The 24,242-nt window shown below is 41.7% G+C and overlaps 1 protein-coding gene across 10 annotated transcripts in view; it reads right to left on the bottom strand.

The window, feature by feature from the left end:
- camkk1a (calcium/calmodulin-dependent protein kinase kinase 1, alpha a) overlaps window positions 1-24,242 on the bottom strand; it is a 207,455-nt gene that overhangs the window by 120,250 nt on the left and 62,963 nt on the right. For all 10 annotated transcript variants that reach the window (XR_009826310.1, XR_009826311.1, XR_009826313.1 and 7 more), the window contains exon 2: window positions 14,520-14,926. Coding sequence is in view for 5 of the 10 variants with exons in the window: in XM_062048496.1 (XP_061904480.1) it covers window positions 14,520-14,819 (300 nt within the window). In the remaining 5 variants the exon portion in view is untranslated. The remainder of the gene's footprint in view (window positions 1-14,519; window positions 14,927-24,242) is intronic.

Here is a 24,242-nt window from a genome sequence, read left to right as displayed (position 1 = left end):
TCTTGAATGGTCCCAGCCATTTGAGAGCAGAAGCAATGAGAGCTGACACTAAAATTCAACTATTAAACAAAATACACCAACCAAATGTAAGTATGTTTTTATAGTTTTGCATCTTCTGTGACTGCATGTCGTTAAAGTTAATGGCTAACATTAGACAGATACAAATATGTTTTAAATTGTTTCACAGCTAAAATAAGTGATTGGTTTCAGAATAACTGCACAAATGGTAGGATTATGAACACGTAAAGATGAATTATTGGTGTGATGCCTTCTGTGGAGGTCACCTTACAACAGGTCATTGGCCCTAGCCACAAAGCTAAAATAACAAAGAAGAAATTGGGGTAACCAGTTTTGGGCTTTCCTTAGAGAAATAAATCTATTAGCTAAAATTGTATAATAACTTTAAGAAGAGTGGAATAAGACTTATAAACCAAATTGACCTATTTCAAGATCAAAATAACTCGAAGACAGTATGATGCAATGAAAGAAGAAAAATAGTTCATAAACCATTATTTAAGGTAAAAAAGCCTAAATACACCCTGAAATCTAGCCAAAATACATTTCTAATGCAACTTAAATTCACAATATGTATGTTAGACGTATAAACAATAATTAGATTTAAAGGAAAACTTCCGCTATTCATACAGTGTAATGACAAAATAAAAATAATCTGTTATTATTAAAAACTATGTAGATAAAAGCTGCCACCTTACCGTGGTAGAGGAGTTTGCGTGTCCCAATGATCCTAGGAGCTATGTTGTCCGGGGGCTTTATGCCCCCTGGTAGGGTCTCCCAAGACAAACTGGTCCTAGGTGAGGGATCAGACAAAGAGCAGCTCAAAGACCTCAATGAGAAATAAAAACTATGGACCCAGATTTCCCTCGCCCGGACGCGGGTCACCGGGGCCCCCCTCTGGAGCCAGGCCCGGAGGTGGGGCACGATGGCGAGCGCCTGGTGGCCGGGCCTGTCCCCATGGGGCCCGGCCGGGCACAGCCCGAAGAGGCAACGTGGGTTCCCCCTCCAATGGGCTCACCACCCATAGCAGGGGTCATAGAGGTTGGGTGCGATGTGAGCTGGGCGGCAGCCGAAGGCAGGGCACTTGGCGGTCCGATTCTCGGCTACAGAAGCTAGCTCTTGGGACGTGGAACGTCACCTCGCTGGGGGGGAAGGAGCCTGAGCTAGTGCGCGAGGTGGAGAAGTTCCGACTAGACATAGTCAGACTCACTTCGACGCACAGCAAGGGCTCTGGAACCAGTTCTCTCGAGAGGGGCTGGACTCTCTTCTACTCTGGCGTTGCCGGCAGTGAGAGGCGACGGGCTGGGGTGGCAATTCTTGTTGCCCCCCGGCTCAGAGCCTGCATGTTGGAGTTCAACCCGGTGGACGAGAGGGTATCTTCCGTCCGCCTTCGGGTGGGGGAAGGGTCCTGACTGTGGTTTGCGCTTATGCGCCAAACCGCAGCTCAGAGTACCCACCCTTTTTGGATTCGCTCGAGGGAGTACTTGAAAGTGCTCCCCCGGGTGATTCCCTCGTTGTACTGGGGGACTTCAACGCTCATGTTGGCAGCGACAGTGAAACCTGGAGAGGCGTGATTGGGAAGAATGGCTGCCCGGATCTGAACCCGAACGGTGTTTTGTTATTGGACTTTTGTGCCCGTCACAGATTGTCCATAACGAACACCATGTTCAAACATAAGGGTGTCCATATGTGCACTTGGCACCAGGACACCCTAGGCCGCAGTTCCATGATCGACTTTGTAGTTGTGTCGTCGGATTTGCGGCCTCATGTTTTGGACACTCTGGTGAAGAGAGGGGCGGAGCTTTCTACCGATCACCACCTGGTGGTGAGTTGGCTGCGATGGTGGGGGAGGATCCTGGACAGACCTGGCAGGACCAAACGCATTGTGAGGGTTTGCTGGGAACGTCTGGCAGAGTCTCCTGTCAGAGAGAGTTTCAATTCCCACCTCCGGAAGAACTTTGAACATGTCACGAGGGAGGTGCTGGACATTGAGTCCGAATGGACCATGTTCCGCACCTCTATTGTCGAGGCGGCTGATTGGAGCTGTGGCCGCAAGGTAGTTGGTGCCTGTCGTGGCGGTAATCCTAGAACCCGTTGGTGGACACCGGCGGTGAGGGATGCCGTCAAGCTGAAGAAGGAGTCCTATCGGGTTCTTTTGGCTCATAGGACTCCTGAGGCAGCGGACAGGTACCGACAGGCCAAGCGGTGTGCGGCTTCGGCGGTCGCGGAGGCAAAAACTCGGACATGGGAGGAGTTCGGGGAAGCCATGGAAAACGACTTCCGGACGGCTTCGAAGCGATTCTGGACCACCATCCGCCGCCTCAGGAAGGGGAAGCAGTGCACTATCAACACCGTGTACGGTGAGGATGGTGTTCTGCTGACCTCGACTGCGGATGTTGTGGATCGGTGGAGGGAATACTTCGAAGACCTCCTCAATCCCACCAACACGTCTTCCTATGCGGAAGCAGTGCCTGGGGAATCTGTGGTGGGCTCTCCTATTTCTGGGGCTGAGGTTGCTGAGGTAGTTGAAAAGCTCCTCGGTGGCAAGGCCCCGGGGGTGGATGAGATCCGCCCGGAGTTCCTTAAGGCTCTGGATGCTGTGGGGCTGTCTTGGTTGACAAGACTCTGCAGCATCGCGTGGACATCGGGGGCGGTACCTCTGGAATAGCAGACCGGGGTGGTGGTTCCTCTCTTTAAGAAGGGGAACCGGAGGGTGTGTTCTAACTATCGTGGGATCACACTCCTCAGCCTTCCCGGTAAGGTCTATTCAGGTGTGCTGGAGAGGAGGCTACGCCGGATAGTCGAACCTCGGATTCAGGAGGAACAGTGTGGTTTTCGTCCTGGTCGTGGAACTGTGGACCAGCTCTATACTCTCGGCAGGGTCCTTGAGTGTGCATGGGAGTTTGCCCAACCAGTCTACATGTGTTTTGTGGACTTGGAGAAGGCATTCGACCGTGTCCCTCGGGAAGTCCTGTGGGGAGTGCTCAGAGAGCATGGGGTATCGGACTGTCTGATTGTGGCGGTCCCTGTATGATCAGTGCCAGAGTTTGGTCCGCATTGCCGGCAGTAAGTCGGACACGTTTCCAGTGAGGGTTGGACTCCGCCAAGGCTGCCCTTTGTCACCGATTCTGTTCATAACTTTTATGGACAGAATTTCTAGGCGCAGTCAAGGCGTTGAGGGGATCCGGTTTGGTGGCTGCAGGATTAGGTCTCTGCTTTTTGCAGATGATGTGGTCCTGATGGCTTCATCTGGCCAGGATCTTCAGCTCTCGCTGGATCGGTTCGCAGCTGAGTGTGAAGCGACTGGGATGAGAATCAGCACCTCCAAGTCCGAATCCATGGTTCTCGCCCGGAAAAGGGTGGAGTGCCATCTCCGGGTTGCGGAGGAGACCCTGCCCCAAGTGGAGGAGTTCAAGTACCTCGGAGTCTTGTTCACGAGTGAGGGAAGAGTGGATCGTGAGATTGACAGGCGAATCGGTGCGGTGTCTTCAGTAATGCGGACGCTGTATCGATCCGTTGTGGTGAAGAAGGAGCTGAGCCGGAAGGCAAAGCTCTCAATTTACCGGTCGATCTACGTTCCCATCCTCACCTATGGTCATGAGCTTTGGGTTATGACCGAAAGGACAAGATCACGGGTACAAGCGGCCGAAATTAGTTTCCTCCGCCGGGTGGCGGGGCTCTCCCTTAGAGATAGGGCGAGAAGCTCTGCCATCCGGGGGGAGCTCAAAGTAAAGCCGCTGCTCCTCCACATCGAGAGGAGCCAGATGAGGTGGTTCGGGCATGTGGTCAGGATGCCACCCGAACGCCTCCCTAGGGAGGTGTTTAGGGCACGTCCGACCAGTAGGAGGCCACGGGGAAGACCCAGGACACGTTGGGAAGACTATGTCTCCCGGCTGGCCTGGGAACGCCTCGGGATCCCCCGGGAGGAGCTGGACGAAGTGGCTGGGGAGAGGGAAGTCTGGGCTTCCCTGCTTAAGCTGCTGCCCCCGCGACCCGACCTCGGATAAGCGGAAGAAGATGGATGGATGGATAGATAAGACATCCCTGCTATTTTGATATAATTAAACATAACATTAATTAAGTAAAGTCATCATATATCCAGGAAAATACAGCAAAATAGTAAAGAGACAAAATAATTTAGACTAAACTCATAACATTTACATAGTAGGTATCAATTTGGCTCCTTTGAATGACACAATGGAGTAAAAAAAAAAGTTCTCCTGATAGAATTAGCCAAAATTTTAAATAGGGTTCAAAAAGTACAAAGAAGTATAATTTTGATAAACAGCATAAACATAATTGCAATTGAAGAATAACTGCCAATATTCAGTATGAGTGGCCAGAGGATCGCATCTCTGCGTTTTGAGTGGGGTGGTTTGCAGCCGAGTGTGAAGCTGCTGGGATGAGGATCAGCACCTCCAAATCCGAGGCCATGGTTCTCAGTCGAAAAAGGGTGCACTGCACCTCTTGGGTCAGGAGTGAAGTTCTGCCTCAAGTGGAGTAATTCAAGTATCTCGGGGTCTTGTTCACCAGTTAGGGAAGAATGGAACGCAGGATTGACAGACGGATTGGTGCAGCGTCTGCAGTGATGCAGTCACTGTACCGGTCTGTTGTGGTGAAGAAGAATTTACAGGTCAGTCTACGTTCCTACCCTCACCTATGGTCACAAGCTTTGGGTAATGACCGAAAGGACAAGGTCGGGAATACAAACGGCAGAAATGTGTTTTCTCCGCAGGATGTCTGGGATCACCCTCAGGAATAAGGTGAGGAGCTCGGTCATCCAGGAGAGACTCAGAGTAGAGCTGCTGCTCCTTCACGTCGAGAAGAGCCAGCTGAGACGCATGCCTCCTGGACGCCTCCCTGGTGAGGTGTTTCGGGCATGTACAGCTGGGAGGAGGCCTCGGGGCAGACCTAGGACACGTTGGAGGGTATATGTCTCACAGCTGGCCTGGGAACACCTCGGTGTCCCCCCCTGTAGAACTAGAGGAGGTGGCCAGGGACAGGGAAGTCTGGGCATCTCTGCTTAGACTGCAGCAACCCAGACTCGGATAAGGGGCGGAAATGGATGGGGATGGATGGATTCAGTATAATGACAGACAATTAAAAATGTGTTAAATATTTAAAATATTGTGTATTAGACTAAAAAACACTATAATAAAAATGTAGACATTTACAATTGTTTAAACATTGGGTGTGAATCTGTGTGTGTGTGTGCGTGTATGTGTGTGTGTGTGTGTGGTGGGGGGGGGGGGGGGCGCTGTTGTAGCGTTTGTGCTTCTTGAATGGGTCCAGCAATTTGAAAAAGTGAAGAGAGCTGACACTAAGAATCAACTTTGAACAAAATACACCGATCAAGGTAAAGTATATACCTGAACCCAAAACCAGTGAAGTTGGCACGTTGTGTGATTCGTAATTAAAAACAGAATACAATGATTTGCAAATCATTTTCAACTTACATTCAATTGAATAAATTGCAAATACAAGACATGTAATGTTCGAACTGAGAAACATATTTTTTTTTGCAAATAATCCTTAACTTGGAATTTAATGGCAGCGACACATTGCAAAAAAGTTGGCACAAGGGCATTTTACCACTGTGTTAAACGGCCGTTCCTTTTAACAACACTCAGTTAACGTTTGGGAACTGAGGAGACCAATTTTTGAAGCTTTTCAGGTGGAATTCTTTCCCACTCTTGCTTGATGTACAGCTTAAGTTGTTCAACAGTCTCCATTGTTGTATTTTACACTTCATATTGCACCACTGGGAGACAGGTCTGGACTACAGGCAGGCCAGTCTATTACCCGCACTCTTTTACTACGAAGCCACACTGTTGTAACACATTTTTGGGGGGAATTGAGGGGATTATTTTAATGCATTCAAGAGTCTTACGGCCTGAGGAAAGAAGCTGTTACAGAACCTGGAGATTCTGCTACGGCGGCTGCGAAACCTCTTTCTAGAGTCCACAGTGAAAACAGTCCTTGGTGGGGGTGGGAGGAGTCTCTGCAAATTTTCTGAGCCCTGGTCAGGCAGCGGCTTTTTGCGACCTCCTGGATAGGAGGAAGAGGAGTCCTGATGATCTTTTCCGCCGTCCTCACCACTCTCTGCAGAGACTTCCAGTCTGAGGCACTGCAGGCTCCAGTCTAGACAGAGATGCTGTTGGTCAGTAGGCTCTCTATAGTGCCTCTGTAGAATGTGGTGAGAACAGGGGGAGAGAGCTGTGCTCTTTTCATCCGACGCAAAAAGTGCATGCGCTGCTGAGCTTTTAACAAGAGCTGTAGGGACCAGGTTATATTGTCAGTTATCTGCACCCCCAGGAAATTGGTGCTGCTTACCATCTCCACCGCTGTGCTGTTGATGAAGAGGGGAGTGTGTCTGCACTGGTGCTTCCTGAAGTCGACGATGATCTCCTTGGTCTTGTCGACGTTCAGGACCAGGTTGTAGGAGTCATAAATCATACTGACATATGGACTACAACTACAATGGCGGATGTATTTAGGAACGACAAAACAAAACAGCGGCAGGATATGACATAAATCTACTTCCGGTTTTAATTCACCCATTCCTCCCCCTAATGAGTGGCACATTTAGGCCATGCCGACTGGATGTGATGTCATCACCCGCTTCCCCCCTTTCCTGGTAGCATTTAGGTCACTTCCTATTTTGGGTCATAAATCAGCCTCAATCCCCCGCGGCCCCTCTGGCCCTCCTTAAGTGGTGAGGGCGTATACTACTTATAAGAAAGAAGCATCTCCAACTGAGTCCTGATTGGGCAGACAATGCAGAAAAAAGGCACATGGCTACTTTCAATACGATTTGCAAATTTATAAGGTGGTGCGGTCCGGGCGTGCCAAGCCCAGCACACTTCTGCGGTTATTTCCAAGATGAATTTGATGTAAAAAAGAAATGAGCTTGGATTTGTGCGTGCGAACACTCTTGCTTGTCCTGCTAGCAGTCTACAAAATGTTGCCTCATATAATTTCAGTAATGACTTACAATTGTATTTGTGTTCACCCGCTAAATGTTTTGAGGATTGTAACCAAGTTGCGTGTAGGAGCTTGTGTTAACTCAGGGTACTGCCACCTTGCACTGAGGTCAGTGAGTACAGGCCTTAAGTTTGGACACACCTTCTCATTCAATGTGTTTTCTTTATTTTCATGACCATTTACATTGTAGATTGTCACTGAAGGCACCTGTGAATGAACGCATGTGGAGTTATGTACTGAACAAAAAAAGGTAAAATAACTGAAAACATGTTTTATATTCTAGTTTCTTCAAAATAGCCACACTTTGCTCCGATTACTGCTTTGCACACTCTTGGCATTCTCTCGATGAGCTTCAAGAGGTAGTCACCTGAAATTGTTTTCGAACGGCCTTGAAGGAGTTCCCAGAGGTGTTAAGCACTTGTTGGCCCCTTTGCCTTCACTCTGCGGTCCAGCTCACCCCAAACTATCTCGATTTCTCAAAGTAATGATGGCCACTTGTTTTTCTTTAGTTAGCTGATTGGTTCTTGCCATAATATGAATTTTATCAGTTGTCCAATAGGGCTGTCGACTGTGTAGTAACCTGACTTCTGCACAACACAACTGATGGTCCCAACTCCATTGATAAAGCAATACATTGCACTAATCAACCCTGATAAGGCACACCTGTGAAGTGAAAACCATTTCAGGTGGCTACCTCCTGAAGCTCATCGAGAGAATGCCAAGACTGTACAAAGCGGTAATCAGAGCAAAGGTTGGCTATTTTGAAGAAACTAGAATATAAAACATGTTTTCAGTTATTTCACCTTTTTTGTTAAGTACATAACTCCACATGTTCATTCATAGTTTTGATGGCTTCAGTGACAATCTCCAATTATCCATGAAATAGTCATGAAAATAAAGAAAATGCATTGAATGAGAAGGTGTGTCCAAACTTTTGGCCTGTACTGTATATACAGTTGTGGTCAAAGGTTTACATACACTTGTAAAGAACATGTCATGGCTGTCTTGAGTTTCCAATCATTTCTACAACTCTAATTTTTTTTAGATAGAGTGATTGGAGCACATACTTGTTGGTCACAAAAAACATTTAAGTTTGGTTCTTTTATGAATTTATTATGGGTCTACTGAAAATCTGACCAAATCTGCTGGGTCAAAAGTATACATACAGCAAAGTTAATATTTGGTTACATGTCCCTTGGCAAGTTTCACTGCAATAAGGTGCCTTTGGTAGCCATCCACAAGCTTCTGATTGAATTTTTTGACCACTCCTTTTGACAAAATTGGTGCAGTTCAGCTAAATGTGTTGGTTTTCTGACATGGACTTGTTTCTTCAGCACTGTCCACACGTTTAAGTCAGGACTTTGGGAAGGCCATTCTAAAACCTTAATTGTAGCCTGATTTAGCCATTCCTTTACCACTTTTGATGTGTGTTTGGGGTCATTGTCCTGTTGGAACACCCAACTGCGCCCAAAATAAAATGTAAACCAATAGTTTCAATACTTTTTTGACCAAAAATCCACGTATTTGTGTGCTGAATCGCGGATCCTTTTTATTGTAGGTGATGATGTCGCGGCGCATGCGCAGTCCCACATGCCTTCTGCTGCGAGCACGGCCGGTACGCCTCTGCTCGCTCTGCCCGCATCAAGGCCACGCCCCTGCTCGGCTGCAAGCGATCTGTAATCAGCGCACTTGGGACTAATGAGGGCAGGCAGCATAAAGGCCAGCGGACCCGAGGATCCGGGCCGGAACGTACTTAACTTCCTGTAGTAAGCATCCCGTCTCTGGCTTCCCTACCACGTACTTGATCTCTATCTGTGTCTTCCCAGTTCCCGTGTCGTATGTCCCTTGTGTCTTCCCGCAGTGCTTCCCGTGTCTCCCGTGATCGAACTGTGTGCCTCGACTCCCCTTTGGACTTTGGACTGCCTCCCTCGATCCTCGACCCCCGGCTTGGACACGGAACTCGTTGCTTCTCTCCAGCCCCCGACCGCTTGCTTGCCCACGGACAGCCTTCTTGCCTTGCCCCCTTTGGTCTGGCGAAAGATTCGCTCAACACTCACGGTAACACACAACAGTTAATTCCACACTTAGTCACACACCATACACACTCTTGGATTTCATCACACTCCATTCCCTTGTTGTTTAATTATTAATATTGTTTCGTTATTATTTATATATATAGTGTATATATAAATAAAACATAGAGCTTACTACGCCCCCTTGTGGTCTGTGCCGTCTACACTCTAAATTTCGTCTAAATTTAAGGTTTTACTTTCAAGCGATGAAAAAATAGCTCTGGGCACCAAGCTGACTGCAATGTCCGGATATATGGCTCTTCCTCGGAGTAATGAGAGAGGCAGAGCATGGAGGTCGCTCAACATAACACAAATGTATATTTCTACTGTCACCCCAGATAGACATGTCTGCTTTTAGCTGTTTTAAATGAATAAATAAAGCTATACTTAGATTTTTAAGTCGCTCTTTCCGCTCCGCATAGCTTTGCCGTGTGGAAAATAATTTTCCGAGTTGAGCGCGCAAAGGATCTTGGTATATGAAAGGATGCGAAGTGTGCACGGCTGCAACATTTCTGCTAATGGGAGAAAAGGACACATGTCGGCCGGATTCAAAGGACGCTTGGAACTTTTTTTAATTGGCACAGCCTTCGCGCACCGCAATGACATCAGTAACCCACAAATGCGCACTACAAAGGATACAGCTAGTGAGTGATACATGAGTGGTGAAATGGTAATATCAGAGGAAATAGAACAATGGTGAAAACGCATGGAAGGCATCTCTGTGAGAGTCAGAGCAGCGCCAGAGGCTTGAAACAGAAATGTGTTCACAGGGTGGGAGGACGAGGACGATAGAGGCAAGAATAGCCGGGAAAAAATTACAGTAGAAGATCATGTTTCAAGGCCACCAGGTATAGAGCTTTAAAAAGAAATTGTATTATGTAGCAGGTTACATAATGTGCTGCTTGTGCGGCAAACAACACCAGTGCTGAATTGTGTTGGAGGGTGCTGATAGTATGATGCTATAATGGTGTGATAGTATGATGGTGTGATAATATGATAGTATGATAGTGTAATGGTGTGATAGTATGATGGTGTGATAATATGATAGTATGATAGTGTAATGGTGTGATTGTATGATGGTGTGATAATATGATAGTAGGATAGTGTAATGGTGTGATAGTATGATGGTGTGATAATATGATAGTATGATAGTGTAATGGTGTGATAGTATGATGGTGTGATAATATGATAGTATGATAGTGTAATGGTGTGATAGTATGATGGTGTGATAATATGATAGTATGATAGTGTAATGGTATGATGGTGTGATAATATGATAGTATGATAGTGTAATGGTGTGATAGTATGATGATGTGATAATATGATAGTATGATGCTGTAATGGTGTGATAGTATGATGGTGTGATTACATGATAGTATGATGCTGTAAGGGTGTGATGGTATGATTGTGTGATAATATGATAGTATGATGCTGTAAGGGTGTGATGGTATGATTGTGTGATAATATGATAGTATGATGCTGTAATGGTGTGATAGTAAGATGATGTGATTATATGATAGTATGATGCTGTAATGGTGTGATGGTATGATGGTGTGATCAGAGGTGGGTAGTGTATCCAAAATTTGTACTCATGTAAGAGGACCGTTACTTTAAAATAATATGACTCAAGTAAAAGTAAAAAGTAGTCATCAAAATAATTACTTGAGAAAGAGTAAGTAAGTATTGCATGAAAAAACTCCTCAAGTATTTAGTAACTTGTGAGTAACTTCTGATTTATTTAGTAGTAAGTTTTAATGGTTCTTGAACTACAACCGTAGTCGATGTGTGCGTGCGTGTGTGTGTGTGTGTGTGTGTGTGTGTGTGTGTGTGTGTGTGTGTGTGTGTGTGTGTGTGTGTGTGTGTGTGTGTGTGTGTGTGTGTGTGTGTGTGTGTGTGTGTGTGTGTGTGTGTGTGTGTGTGTGTGTAAAACATAAATTTCATATACAATGTATTGCAGCACGTTTTCTCTAGTTGGATGTAGAATTTTTGTAGGCTGAAATTCTACAGACACAGATGACAGCACAAGAGGTTCCGCAGCCTCCGAAGCAGAACCTCCAGGTTCTGTAACAGTTTCTTCCCTCAGGCCATAAGACTCTTGAACGCATCATAATTATCCCCTCAACTCCCCCCAAAATGGATTAACTCGCTGGAATAAAAAAGACAATATAACATACATCCATAAACGCGGATGCATATGAAAAAGTGCAATATATTTATCTGTACAGTAACCTATTTATTTATTTATATCTGCACCTTATTGCTTTTTTATCCTGCACTACCATGAGCTAATGCAACAAAATGTTGTTCTCATCTGTACTGTAAAGTTCAAATTTGAATGACAATAAAAAGGAAGTCTAAGTCTAAGTCTGTCTAATTATATAAATGTTGTTTTTATTTGCTTTAATGTGTTTGAATGACACCTATGGTTGTTAGGATCATCAGACACATACACAAATATCGTTTTTTCAGTCAATTATTTTAGGAGGTGTCTGCTAACTAGTTGTCCCAAACAGTTGTCTTTTTTGGGAACATTCTGACACTTGTTAAACAAGTACCGTATTACCTGCTACCCAAGAATGTACAACAATTGTTCTCAACAAAAGAAGGAAAATAAAATCTAAGAGAAAAATCCAATTCAAAACATTTGTATGCACGTACGACACTTAAAACTTATAATTCACTATAGAATGTGGAAATGGAAAAGGTGTAAGATTAAATAAGTCTTACTTCTTCCTACTCCGTTTTGGATATGTTGCAAGGAGAAATGAGAATTTGCAAGTTATATGAGGTGTCACATTGTTAATCATTGGCATAGTTAGGCATATTTTAGGGGGGCCGAAACCTCCCTAAAATACTCTTAAGCCCCCCTATATAATGTGGTGTAATTTATTTATTTATATTTTATTTTTTACAAAGAAATGCAGAAAACAATTATAAAAATATGCAGGAATAGGAGTGTGAATAAATAATAATATAAACTGTCACTATACACTATGATTATAAATCATTTGAAGACCCTTTGTCAACGCTTATTAGCCAATCCAATCCGTTCCATCCTGCATTACTATACTAAAAAACCAGTCCACATTTTCGCTGTTACCTTAGCAAGGTCGAGCCAGACTGCAGCAGTATTAAGACTATGTTCAGTGTCTTCACAACACTTCAGGGCAGAATGTCCAATACAGATTTGTTTTGTCAAACCTGATCTTATGTAGTCGTTCACATTACAAAAAAATGTGTCCAGACTCAAATGTGAATGCAAACTGACCCGAATACAGACATGTCGTCATGACGTCGCACGTCCTGTAGCGTTTACGGAAGTAAACTCGGAAGTAGACATGCTTCAATTCTAGTCATCTCAGTACTGGCACATTTCTTGCAATTTCAAGGATTCTGTGCAATCAAAGTCAACATTTTCTGAACCGCTGAGAGGATTGTGAAATAAGATTTTCCCCACAGTTTTGGGGACATTTGCCTTTGTTATCTACTGTGAAAAGCGTGTTGGCGATCAGTGGTGGAACATTGATTGACGGGAGCCTAAAACATTATTTTCGCCTATTTCTGCTAAATTGTCAACTAAAAAATTTTGTATCCATCAATTTCGGTGAATAATTATCATCATTATTCGCCATTATGCGACCGCATAATAAGTCGCATCATCCGTCCATCCATCCATTTTCTACTGCTTATTCCCTTCGGGGCGCGGGGTGCGCTGGAGCCTATCTCAGCTACAATCGGGCGGAAGGCAGGGTACACCCTGGACAAGTCGCCACCTCATCGCAGGGCCTAAGTCGCATCATAACACTATCTAATTGATTTGTAATATAAAACTCATAATAATAATGTCTATACTATTGCTGACAGAAAAAATAACATCCATACCATATGATAAGCAAATCACACTCAGCAGCTTTGCAGTATAGGTGTGCTACTTAAACTTAATTGATGTAGTTTAATAGCCTTAGTGTTATTTTACAGTAGTGTTTTGGGGGATCTGAAGATTGGATGCACTGACAGACTCATGGTCAAAAAGGTGGAGTTTTATGGCTGTTTTTTATCTTCATGTTTATAGTTTTCACCATAAATTGCAGGTTATCGCTATCAGCCATCCACAGTGTTCTGAAAATTACTTTTGTTAAGTACTTTTATAAAATACTTTCAATTACTTTACCAAAAAGTAATTGAATTACTAACATAATTACTCTTTAATAAATGTAATTAATTACTAGGGAAAGTAATTTATACAGTACTTAAAAAAAAAAAAAAGTTAAATATATGGCATATGCATTTGAGAGATGTTAAATATAAGAAACCAGTGTGTGGAGTTTGTGTTGTCCTACGTTTGGACCATCTCCTGCTTACTAAATAGGACTGAAGCTTTCTTACACTTACACTTTCAACCATTTAGATAAAATCAGTGTTTGTTTTGTAATCCTAATACAGTGCCAAAAAGTTGTGTGCGAAAAGATCTTGCAAGTGCATTGAGCAAATTTTTTGCTCAAGCGCTTCGCGCGCTCACACTAACGAACCCCCTGGGGACTAAGCCCCTCCTGTTCTTCAAACCTAGAGACAAATATGTGTATTATACACACAAAAAAGGTACTACGAGTGCAATGTTTTTTCCAATTTTGGTCAGGTTTCCTTAAAACTTTATTGATGTTTAACATGCAGCTAATGCATCTGGCAAAATATTATGAAACAATGATTGGTTTTATATTATACAGTGATTCCTGACCACAGTGCCGCGACACATTAGTGTCATCAGGTGAGCGTCAGGAAATGATCCAGTTTCACTTACAGCCGGAAAATTATAATTTATTACATTTATTCATAAATGTAAATAAATGGTAAATGGGTTATACTTGTATAGCGCTTTTCTAGCTTCAAGGTACTCAAAGCACTTTGACACTATTTCCACATTCACCCATTCACACACACATTCACACACTGATGGTGGGAGCTGCCATGTAAGGCCCTAACCATGACCCATCAGGTGCAAGGGTGAAGTGTCTTGCTGAAGGACACAACGGACGTGACGAAGTTGGTAGAAAGTGGGGATTGAACCAGGAACCCTCAGGTTGCTGGCACGGCCACTCTCCCAACCGCGCCACGCCGACCAATTGGTCATCGATTCATGGCAGTGACATACAGTAACAGGCAGAACAATGAAATCCATTCATCCATCCATTTTCTACAGCTTGTCCCTTTTGGGGTCGCAGGGGGTGCTGGAGCTTATCTCAGCTGCATTCGGGCGGAAGGCGGGGTACACCCTGGACAAGTCGCCACCTCATCACAGGGCCAACACAGATAGACAGACAACATTCACACTCACCTTCACACACTAGGACCAATTTAGTGTTGCCAATCAACCTATCCCCAGGTGCATGTTTTTGGCGGTGGGAATGAAATCCTTCAGTTAAAAATAAATCAACCTGTTTAAACCCTTACCTGAGAATCGGATATAGACACACGTTTAGACTCCACTGTCGGCCTTTGAGCTACCCGGGGGGAGATGTGTGTGTAGCCCCCTGCAGAGGACAGGTAAGTGCCTCGTTCCTGCAGAGAGGACTTCCTTCCGGTCAACTGAGGCCGTGATGGCTGAGGCTTGACCAGCTGAGCTCCTCCATTCCTCAGAGAACCGCTGAGGTCTTTTGTAGCCATGGCAGCCATGATGTCGGTGAGACTGCTGGTTTGTTCCTCAGATGTGGACTCCAGCTTCTCTAAAGTGGGCTCGCTGCTCACCGCCATGGCGGGAAGAGAGGTGGGCTCAGGGAATATGGCAGGTAGAGCAAAGTTAGCCACCTAAAAGCTCCAACTTGAAGTGTACCCACTGGTTGTTCTGCAATTAACTTGCGCTGTAAAGCCAAAGAAAAGAGGAAACAGGCGAGGTAATCAATAATTAGACATTAATATGGACATCACAATTTCATAATGTTTTCAATCTAATTATGTCCTTTCTGACTATACTACACTAATATTACTCTGAATTATACTGGCACACAGATTACATATCGTTTGGTTTAAAAAATATATTTTCTTTATTCATCTTACACAGCTTATGCAATGTATTGTGTGACAGTGGTTTATAAAATACGAGTTGCTCCTACAAAACAAAGTGGAGGTTTATATGATTAAAAAGGACAGAGAAGCTGAAGTTTTATACAACAAAGTTGTGAAGAAAAGTAATATTTAAATTGATTTGCTTTTGTTTGATGGTAAACATGTTCTATATCTTATGTAGAAAATGCATTTGCTATAAAGATCACATGTCTCTATCTACCTGACATTACAAAATCACCCTCATCTTCTTTGTGTCAAAGCTCAAAATTGTGTTTTTTTTTACTTTTTCCGATTGTAATCGGAAACTATACAATTGGTTTCCGACTTTCCACAGTATTATGATGAAAAATTCAAAACTACTAACAACTTTAATTTAATTAAATTGATATATGTTTTCTCAGGACATTCAATTGATCACAACTGGACAGTTTGTCTTAGAAAACATTTCGCCTTCTATCCAAGTAGGCTTCATCAGTTCATGCTCATAGACTTAGATTGGTCGGATGTAGTCTTACGTACCAAAACCCCAAATATTTATACTCCAACACCAGGTGGTGTGCCTGGGCAAAAAAGTTTCCGTCCTATCGTAGTGAGAAAAACAACTGTTGAGATGCAATCCTACTGTCAGTTCTCGAATAAACAAGAACAGAGTGGATGAGAAGGGAAAAGGTGACTGACACAAACATTTTGTCATTCCATATGTATTAGGTCTATCTGAGAAAGTCAGAATCATTTTTAACCAACACAACATCCCAGTTTACACTCTCAGGCAACACCCTGAGAGAGAGACTGGTGCATCCTAAAGACCAGACACCCTACACCCACAAAAACAATCTGGTGTATGTTATCCAGTGTAATGATGAATGCACTGATTCATATATTGGGGAAACAAAACAACCACAAAGCCGACGCATGGCACAGCATAGACGAGCAAACACTTCAGACCAAGACTCAGCTGTCCACCTGCACCTCAAGGAGAAACAGCACTCCTTTAGAGTTAGAGTTAGAGTTTGAGTTTATTTTTCGAACATGCAAGCATACAACATGATACATCACAATTTCCAGTTTATCTTTTCAACATGTTCGAAAAGGAGTAGGAAGAAGCAGAGCTTATTTAATCCTACCCCTTTTCTTTACATAACAGTTGCTGAAACTTTTTTATTCACTTCCTGTTCTCAATTTATTCACAATAACTCCATAGGTAATCACAATAAAAATAAATAAATAAATAATAGTAAGAATTTAATAATAATAATTGGTGAAGTAAGTCATATTTCATGTGATGAGATAAGTAAGATTACTTTAAGAATGAATGAGTGGATGGATGAAATAAATTGAGAATGTTTGTCATGGTTCTTCTTCTTTGTACTTTGTAAACACTTTAAGTTTGAAGAGTTTCTTGAAGTGGATCATATTAGTACATTGTTTGATTGCTTTGCTTAATCCATTCCATAATTTAATTCCACATATTGATATACTGAAGGTCTTAAGTGTTGTACGTGCGTACAAATGTTTTAAATTAAATTTTTCTCTAAGATTATATTTCTCCTCTTTTGTTGAGAAGAATTGTTGTATATTCTTGGGTAGCAGGTTATAGTTTGCTTTGTGCATAATTTTAGCTGTTTGCAAATTCACTATGTCGTGGAATTTCAGTATCTTTGATTCAATAAATAAAGGATTTGTATGTTCTCTATATCCAACATTATGTATTATTCTAACTGATCTTTTTTGTAACACCGTTAATGAATGAAGTGTACTTTTGTAAGTATTTCCCCATATTTCTACACAGTAGCTCAGATATGGTAACACTAGTGAGCAGTAGAGAATATGAAGTGATTTTTTGTCTAGAACATGTTTTGCTTTATTCATTATTGACGTGTTTCTTGCTACTTTATGTTGTATATTTTTTACGTGAGATTTCCAGTTCAATTTATCATCAATCATTATACCTAGAAATGTGGTTTCATTTACTCTTTCAATTTCTATGCCGTCTATTTGTATTTGTGTTTGACTTTCTCTACTACTGTTACCAAATAGCATTATTTTAGTTTTGCTGAGATTCAACGATAATCTATTTTTGTCAAACCATCTCTTTAATTTGTTAATTTCTTCTGTTATTATTTGTATTATCTCCTGTGTGTTCTCTCCTGAACAAAACGCTGTTGTATCATCCGCAAATAATACTAACTTTAAATCTTTTGTAACTTTACAAATGTCATTTATATAGAGATTGAAGAATTTAGGTCCTAGTATTGATCCCTGAGGTACACCACAGGATATATTTAGCGTTGTAGACATGTGTTCGCCTAGCTTCACGTATTGTTTCCTGTTCGTTAGATAACTTCTTATCCAGTTTGAGACTAACCGTCTGATGCCATATCGTTCTAGTTTTTTGATTAAAATATTGTGATTAATTCTGTCAAATGCTTTAGTTAGATCCATAAAAACTGCTGCTGCACATTTTTTACTGTGTATTGCATTGGTAATTTCCTCTGTTATTTCAATTAAAGCCATTGAAGTTGAGACATTAGCTCTGTATCCATATTGGTTCTCTTCGAGTATTCTATTTTTATTTATGAAACTCTCTAATCTGTTATTAAACAGTTTTTCAATGATTTTAGAAAATTGTGGAAGTAAAGAAACAGGTCTATAATTTGTAAATTGATGTTTATCTCCAGTCTTATAAATTGGTGCAACTTTAGCTATTTTCATTTTGTTTGGGAATGTACCTGTTTGAAATGATAGATTACTAATATACATTAATGGTCCTGAGATCTCTTCTATAACCTTTTTTATCGTTTCCATATCAATTCCATTACAATCAGTTGAAGTCTTAGATTTACATTTTTTCACGATTGTAACTATTTCCTCCTGTGTCACATTACTGAGGAACATGGAGTTGGGATTTCACTCTATGGTATCATTATATTCCTCAATTGGAACTGGGTCTGGAATCCTTTCTTCCAATTTTGGTCCAATATTTACAAAATAATTATTGAAGCTTTCAACTACTTCCTTTATGTTGTCATTTTTTTTTATTTCCGTCTAAAAAGTATTGAGGGTAGTCCCTCTTTGTGCCATTTTTAATAATGCTATTGAGGATGCCCCATGTTGCTCTCATATCATTTTTGTTCCTGTCCAATAATTCACTGTAATATTCTTTTCTACATGATCGTAGTATATCTGTTAACTTGTTTTTATACTTTTTGTACTTAATTTCTGCCTCTATAGTTCTTTGTGCTATAAATTCTCTATATAGTGTATTCTTCTTCTTACAAGCATTTTTTAATCCTTTTGTCATCCATGGTTGATTATTCTTTCTCTGCTTGTTACTGAGTTGTATCCATGGACAATGTTTGTCATAAAGTATTATGAACTTGTTTAAGAAATGTTCATATGCTTCATCAACCTCTTTTTCATTGTACACATTGTCCCAATCTTGCTTTTGTAGCTCACTTTTGAAAGCAGTCATCCTCTTCTCTGTGCACAGTCTTCGAAATGTCCTTTTGTCTTCCATGTTCTTCTTGTAGTGTCCATCATATATTTGAGGACCAAAATGTACCAATTCTGGACAGGGAGGACGGATGGTATAAAAGAGGAGTGAGGGGAGCCATTTATGTCAAGGTTGAAAAACCATCCCTGAACAGACGAGGTGTCTCTCCCACTGTCCTTTCTACCTGTCCTTAAAGACTCTGCAATTTAGCCTCCAACTGGGGTTGTCCCAGCACCAATATTTTGCAACATGTGCCAAAATGTATTTCGATACTTTTGATACTTTTCAAAATAAAAATAAAACATTTTACGATACGTTCAACATATGGTTCTGACGGAGGCAGATAATTACATATATCCATATTTGTGTGTTACTTCTTTACTTTCATAGTCATATTACAAATAGCTAATGTTCCATATTGTACTCTTTTTCTTTTCTCATCATCTCATGAAAGTGTGCTTACATTGTGGGACCACCTGGAGCTAGGAGGCAGAGAGGAGGAGCACTCCCTGCTTCCCTTCTCAGGCCGACTCTAGATAAGAGACAATGGACATCTGTAGTCATTTCTGTAAGGTGGGGGCGAGGAACAACGAAGGTGGAGGCGAGAGACAGAGGAGAGAGGGCAACGCTGGCGTGGAGGAGGGGGGGGGGTCGATCTTAGCTGCGCTAGTGAACGCTTCTGTACTGGGTTGGTCTCACGTTTGTTTTCAAAGCTTTGAAAATAAATCACAAAATACCCATTCTGTCTTTTGGTCAAATTGAAGTCAGTTTATGTGTCATAAAAAGAACTTGGGAGCAGCCAGCACAACTTAAATTCCCTGGGAGGAAGATCTGCTGGGACGCAACAGTTCTTATCACACTCAAAGAACAATTTTAGAAGATTGAAATAAAAATTAAAAGGCATTAAACACATTGGGCTTTTATTGTTGCACTCAAAGAACAATTTCCAATTTTAAAGGTTACATTTAGCCTGCCATAATCTAGGATTAGGTTAGAATAGAACAGAAAGCTTCATTGACATTCTGCTTTATGACTTACGGTAGCCACTTTTGGTCTACGCTTTAAGACAAGTACAATCATTAGTAAATACTAAAAACAATACTATGGCTGAAACTAAACAGATTAGACATGTAGCAGATAAAACACACATTGTTAAAGATAAAACACAAATTCTAGCAATTTGATACAAATTTCAGTCATTTCACTTGCATTAGTTTACACTATGTGCAGGCATCATGCCAAACAGCTGTGAAAGCATCTACATATCTGTGCACAGCTGGGAGCTAGGTAACTTTATTATCTGTCGATCTGACGGCTTGTTATGTAATTGTTTAGCTAAGTGGTAAGGTGGTAATACTTAAATCATGACACCTTTTATGAGGCAGGTTTTCATCAAGTGTTTGCGGTGTGGCACGTCTGCGTTCAAAGTGTTCCTTTGAACACTTGAACAATGAACTGGAAATCTCATAAAAATATATAACATAAAGTAAGAAGAAACATGTCAATAATGAATAAAGCAAACTATGTTCTGGACAAAAAATCACTCCAAATTCTCTACTGCTCACCAGTGTTAGCATATCTGACTTATTGTGCGGAAATATAGGGAAATAAGAACAAAAACTTATTTACTTACCATGTTACAAAAAAACAAGATGAGTTGGAATAATACATAATGAGTGATATATACAGTGATTACAAATACATTGGAGGCAGCCACCACAGTTGACATACTTCACAAAAAAGTTATAATTTATCCGTGAATGTTGGTCCAAAGCTAATGAAGATTTTGGCAAAATTAGGTACCGTAATAAGTTATTTTTTTGGTCGTTCTGTGTATTTTTTTTACGTTTGTTGCGCCGTCGGGTGTGTGTCAGAGTGCCTGCTGGTCAGGAATGTAGCAACAGAGTGCATCAAATACGACCGCAAAGTTATACTTTCACAAAATAAAAGCATGTTTTATTGAAAGTTTATGAGCTGGAGTATGTTTAGAACTATATATAGATATAGACGTATTATGTCGGGTTATTTCGTCAGAAAAACTAACGCCAAAACAATAGCAATTGCATGCATCCGGGCACAGTCGCACACGTACTTGGTAGCAGTCATGGCGCCTATTCTTTAGTTGTCCATATTCTTTTTATACTGTACACGACTCTGAGTAGGTGCTTGTTGCGTTCGTCTCTTTCAGAGAGGAAGCCAGCATTGTTTAAACTGTATTGATAGACGCAAACAGCAGTGCTAGTGTTAAAGGCCTACTGCATACTTGCCAACCCTCCCGTTTTTAGCGGGAGAATCCCGATATTCAGCGCCTCTCCCGACAACCTCCCGACAGAGATTTTCTCCCGACAAACTCCCGGTATTCAGCCGGAGCTGGAGGCCACGCCCCCCCCAAAAAAAGTCTGCTGCAGCTGCGATTGGACCTGACCAGCCTCCGGGTACAAGTACTGGAGTACCAATTGCTTGCCAGGGAAGATCTTCCCCAGGAAGCAAGGATTGACCGGTTTTGGGCCATGCCAGGGAGAGATGGAAGATTCCACACTCTCGTGCATTTGATGAAAGCACTTTTGTGCGTGCCACACAGCAATGCATCATCAGAGAGGGTGTTCAGCATGGTTAGAAAAATAGTGACAGAGAATAGAAAGAGGATGGACAATTCAACCCTTACAAAGCATTGTACTTTCAAGTACAACAATGAGTAGATGTGTGTGTGTGTGTGTGTGTGTGTGTGTGTGTGTGTGTGTGTGTGTGTGTGTGTGTGTGTGTGTGTGTGTGTGTGTGTGTGTGTGTGTGTGTGTGTGTGTGTGTGTGTGTGTGTGTGTGTGTGTGTGTGTGTGTGTGTGTGTGTGTGTGTGTGTGTGTAAATAAATAAACACTAAAATTCAAGTATTTCTTTTATTTATATATATAATAAAATAATATATATATATATATATATATATATATATATATATATATATATATATATATATATATATATATATATATATATATATATATGAAATACTTGAGTTGGTGAATTCTAGCTGTAAATATACTCTCCTCTTAACCACGCCCCTAACCACGCCCCCGCCCACAACCACGCCCCCCACCCCCGACCAAGGCGCCCCCCCACCTCCCGATATTGGAGGTCTCAAGGTTGGCAAGTATGGCCTACTGAAACCCACTACTACCGACCACGCAGTCTGATAGTTTATATATCAATGATGTAATCTTAACATTGCAACTCATGCCAATACGGCCGGGTTAACTTATAAAGTGCAGATTTAAATTTCCCGCCACACTTCCGGTTGAAAACGTCTAGATATGATGACGTATGCGCGTGACGTTAATGGTTGATACGGAAGTATCGGTACCCCATTGAATACAATACAAAAAAGCTCTGTTTTCATTTCAAAATTCCACAGTATTCTGGACATCTGTGTTGGTGAATCTTTTGCAATTTGTTTAATGAACAATGAAGACTGCAAAGAAGAAAGTTGTAGGTGGGATCGGTGTATTAGCGGCTGGCTGTAGCAACACAACCAGGAGGACTTACTTGGGTAGCAGACGCGCTAGCCGACGCTAGCCGACGCTAGCCGACGCTAGCCGACGCTAGCCGACGCTAACCGCCAACCGCACGGATGATCGGGTGAAGTCCTTCGTCCTTCCGTCGATCGCTGGAACGCAGGTGAGCACGGGTGTTGATGAGCAGATGAGGGCTGGCGTAGAGGTGGAGCGCTAATGTTTTTATCATAGCTCTGTGAGGTCCTGTTGCTAAGTTAGCTTCAATGGCGTCGTTAGCAACAGCATTGTTAAGCTTTGCCAGGCTGGGAATTATTAACTGTGTAGTTACATGTACATGGTTTAATAGTATTGTTGATATTCTGTCTATCCTTCCAGTCAGGGATTTATTTATTTTGTTTCTATCTGCATTTGAGCCCGATGCTATCACGTTAGCTCAGTAGCTAAAGAGCTTCGCCGATGTATTGTCGTATAGATAAAAGTCACTGTGAATGTCCATTTCGCGTTCTCGACTCTCATTTTCAAGAGGATATAGTATCCGAGGTGGTTTAAAATACAAATCCGTGATCCACAATAGAAAAAGGAGATAGTGTGGAATCCAATGAGCCAGCTTGTACCTAAGTTACGGTCAGAGCGAAAAAAGATATGTCTTGCACTGCATTCTAGTCCTTTACTCTAACGTTCCTCATCCACAAATCTTTCATCCTCGCTCAAATTAATGGGGTAATCGTCGCTTTCTCGGTCCGAATCTCTCTCGCTGCTGGTGTAAACAATAGGAAAATATGAGCAGTCCTTCCTCCGGTGTCGTCACGCTACTTCCGGTAGGGGCAAGGCTTTTTTTTTTATCAGAGACCAAAAGTTGCGAACTTTATCGTCGTTCTATACTAAATCCTTTCAGCAAAAATATGGCAATATCGCGAAATGATCAAGTAAGACACATAGAATGGATCTGCTATCCCCGTTTAAATAAAAAAATTCATTTCAGTAGGCCTTTAATGTGTCAGCTAGTCAGCAAAAATAAAAGCAAAGAAAATATTTGAATGCTCTACTGAATGAATGAATCAATGTGGCTACCCAGATGGAGGCTTATATATCCAAACTCAAAATCCTCTCCAAACTGGTCTTTCAGACAAAACTGGTGATCATTTATTTTCCAACAAAGTATGTTTTCCTCGAGAAGTATAAGCACATGTACGTCACATATAAATAAAAGAAAGGCCCAAATTTGTTTGTAATTTTATACTTTTTATCAGGGCCGGCCTTCTCAGGCGGCCGCATGGGGTGCCATCCTTTGGTGGGGGCGCCAAATTGCAGAATGTAAAAAAATAAATTAATACAATTAAAGAAAAACAATATTAATAACAATAAAAATATGTAAATACAATGTTTGTATAATGTTCTCTATGTACACTTAATTGTAACGTTTTCTTTATTAAAAAAATTATATATATATATATATATATATATATATATATATATATATATATATATATATATATATATATATATATATATATATATATATATATATATATATACAGTATATACATACAGGGTGTCCCAAAAAATGTATACACACTTTAAATAATTGTAAACTAGGTCTTTATTATAATTAATTTAATTTTCAACATGTAAAAGAATTTACAAACATCATTCTATTGTTTTGTCATCGCCTGTTCTCCAACGGATGTCTGTTCTGGTCCAGACACTGTCGACAACATGAAGCGATGGAATAGCACACATCATAAAACAATTTCCTTGGTATTTGCATGCATTCACATTCAATGGTTGCTCTCAATTCAATGAGTGTTGCAGGTCTCGCTGTGTAAACCTTGTCTTTTAGGTATTTCCATAAAAAGAAGTCGAGTGGTGTGAGGTCTGGTGAACGTGGAGGGTATTCAACAAAATCCCTCCGTCCAATTCACTTGTTTGGCAAGATCCCATCAAGGAAGGATCTAACATCGCGATGGTAGTGCGGAGGCGCCCCATCTTGCTGAAAATAAAACTCCTCTTCTTCAAAATGTTCTGTAATGCTTGGCTGTTGCAGAAAGTTCAAGTAAACATCACACCACTAGACTTCTTTTTATGGGGATACCTAAAAGACAAGGTTTACACAA

Source organism: Entelurus aequoreus, linkage group LG05, assembly GCF_033978785.1.
Source record: "Entelurus aequoreus isolate RoL-2023_Sb linkage group LG05, RoL_Eaeq_v1.1, whole genome shotgun sequence".
Classification (NCBI taxonomy): Eukaryota; Metazoa; Chordata; class Actinopteri; order Syngnathiformes; family Syngnathidae; genus Entelurus; species Entelurus aequoreus.
The sequence above is the reverse complement of the archived record's forward strand: the minus strand, read 5'-3'. Positions and strand labels throughout refer to the sequence as shown.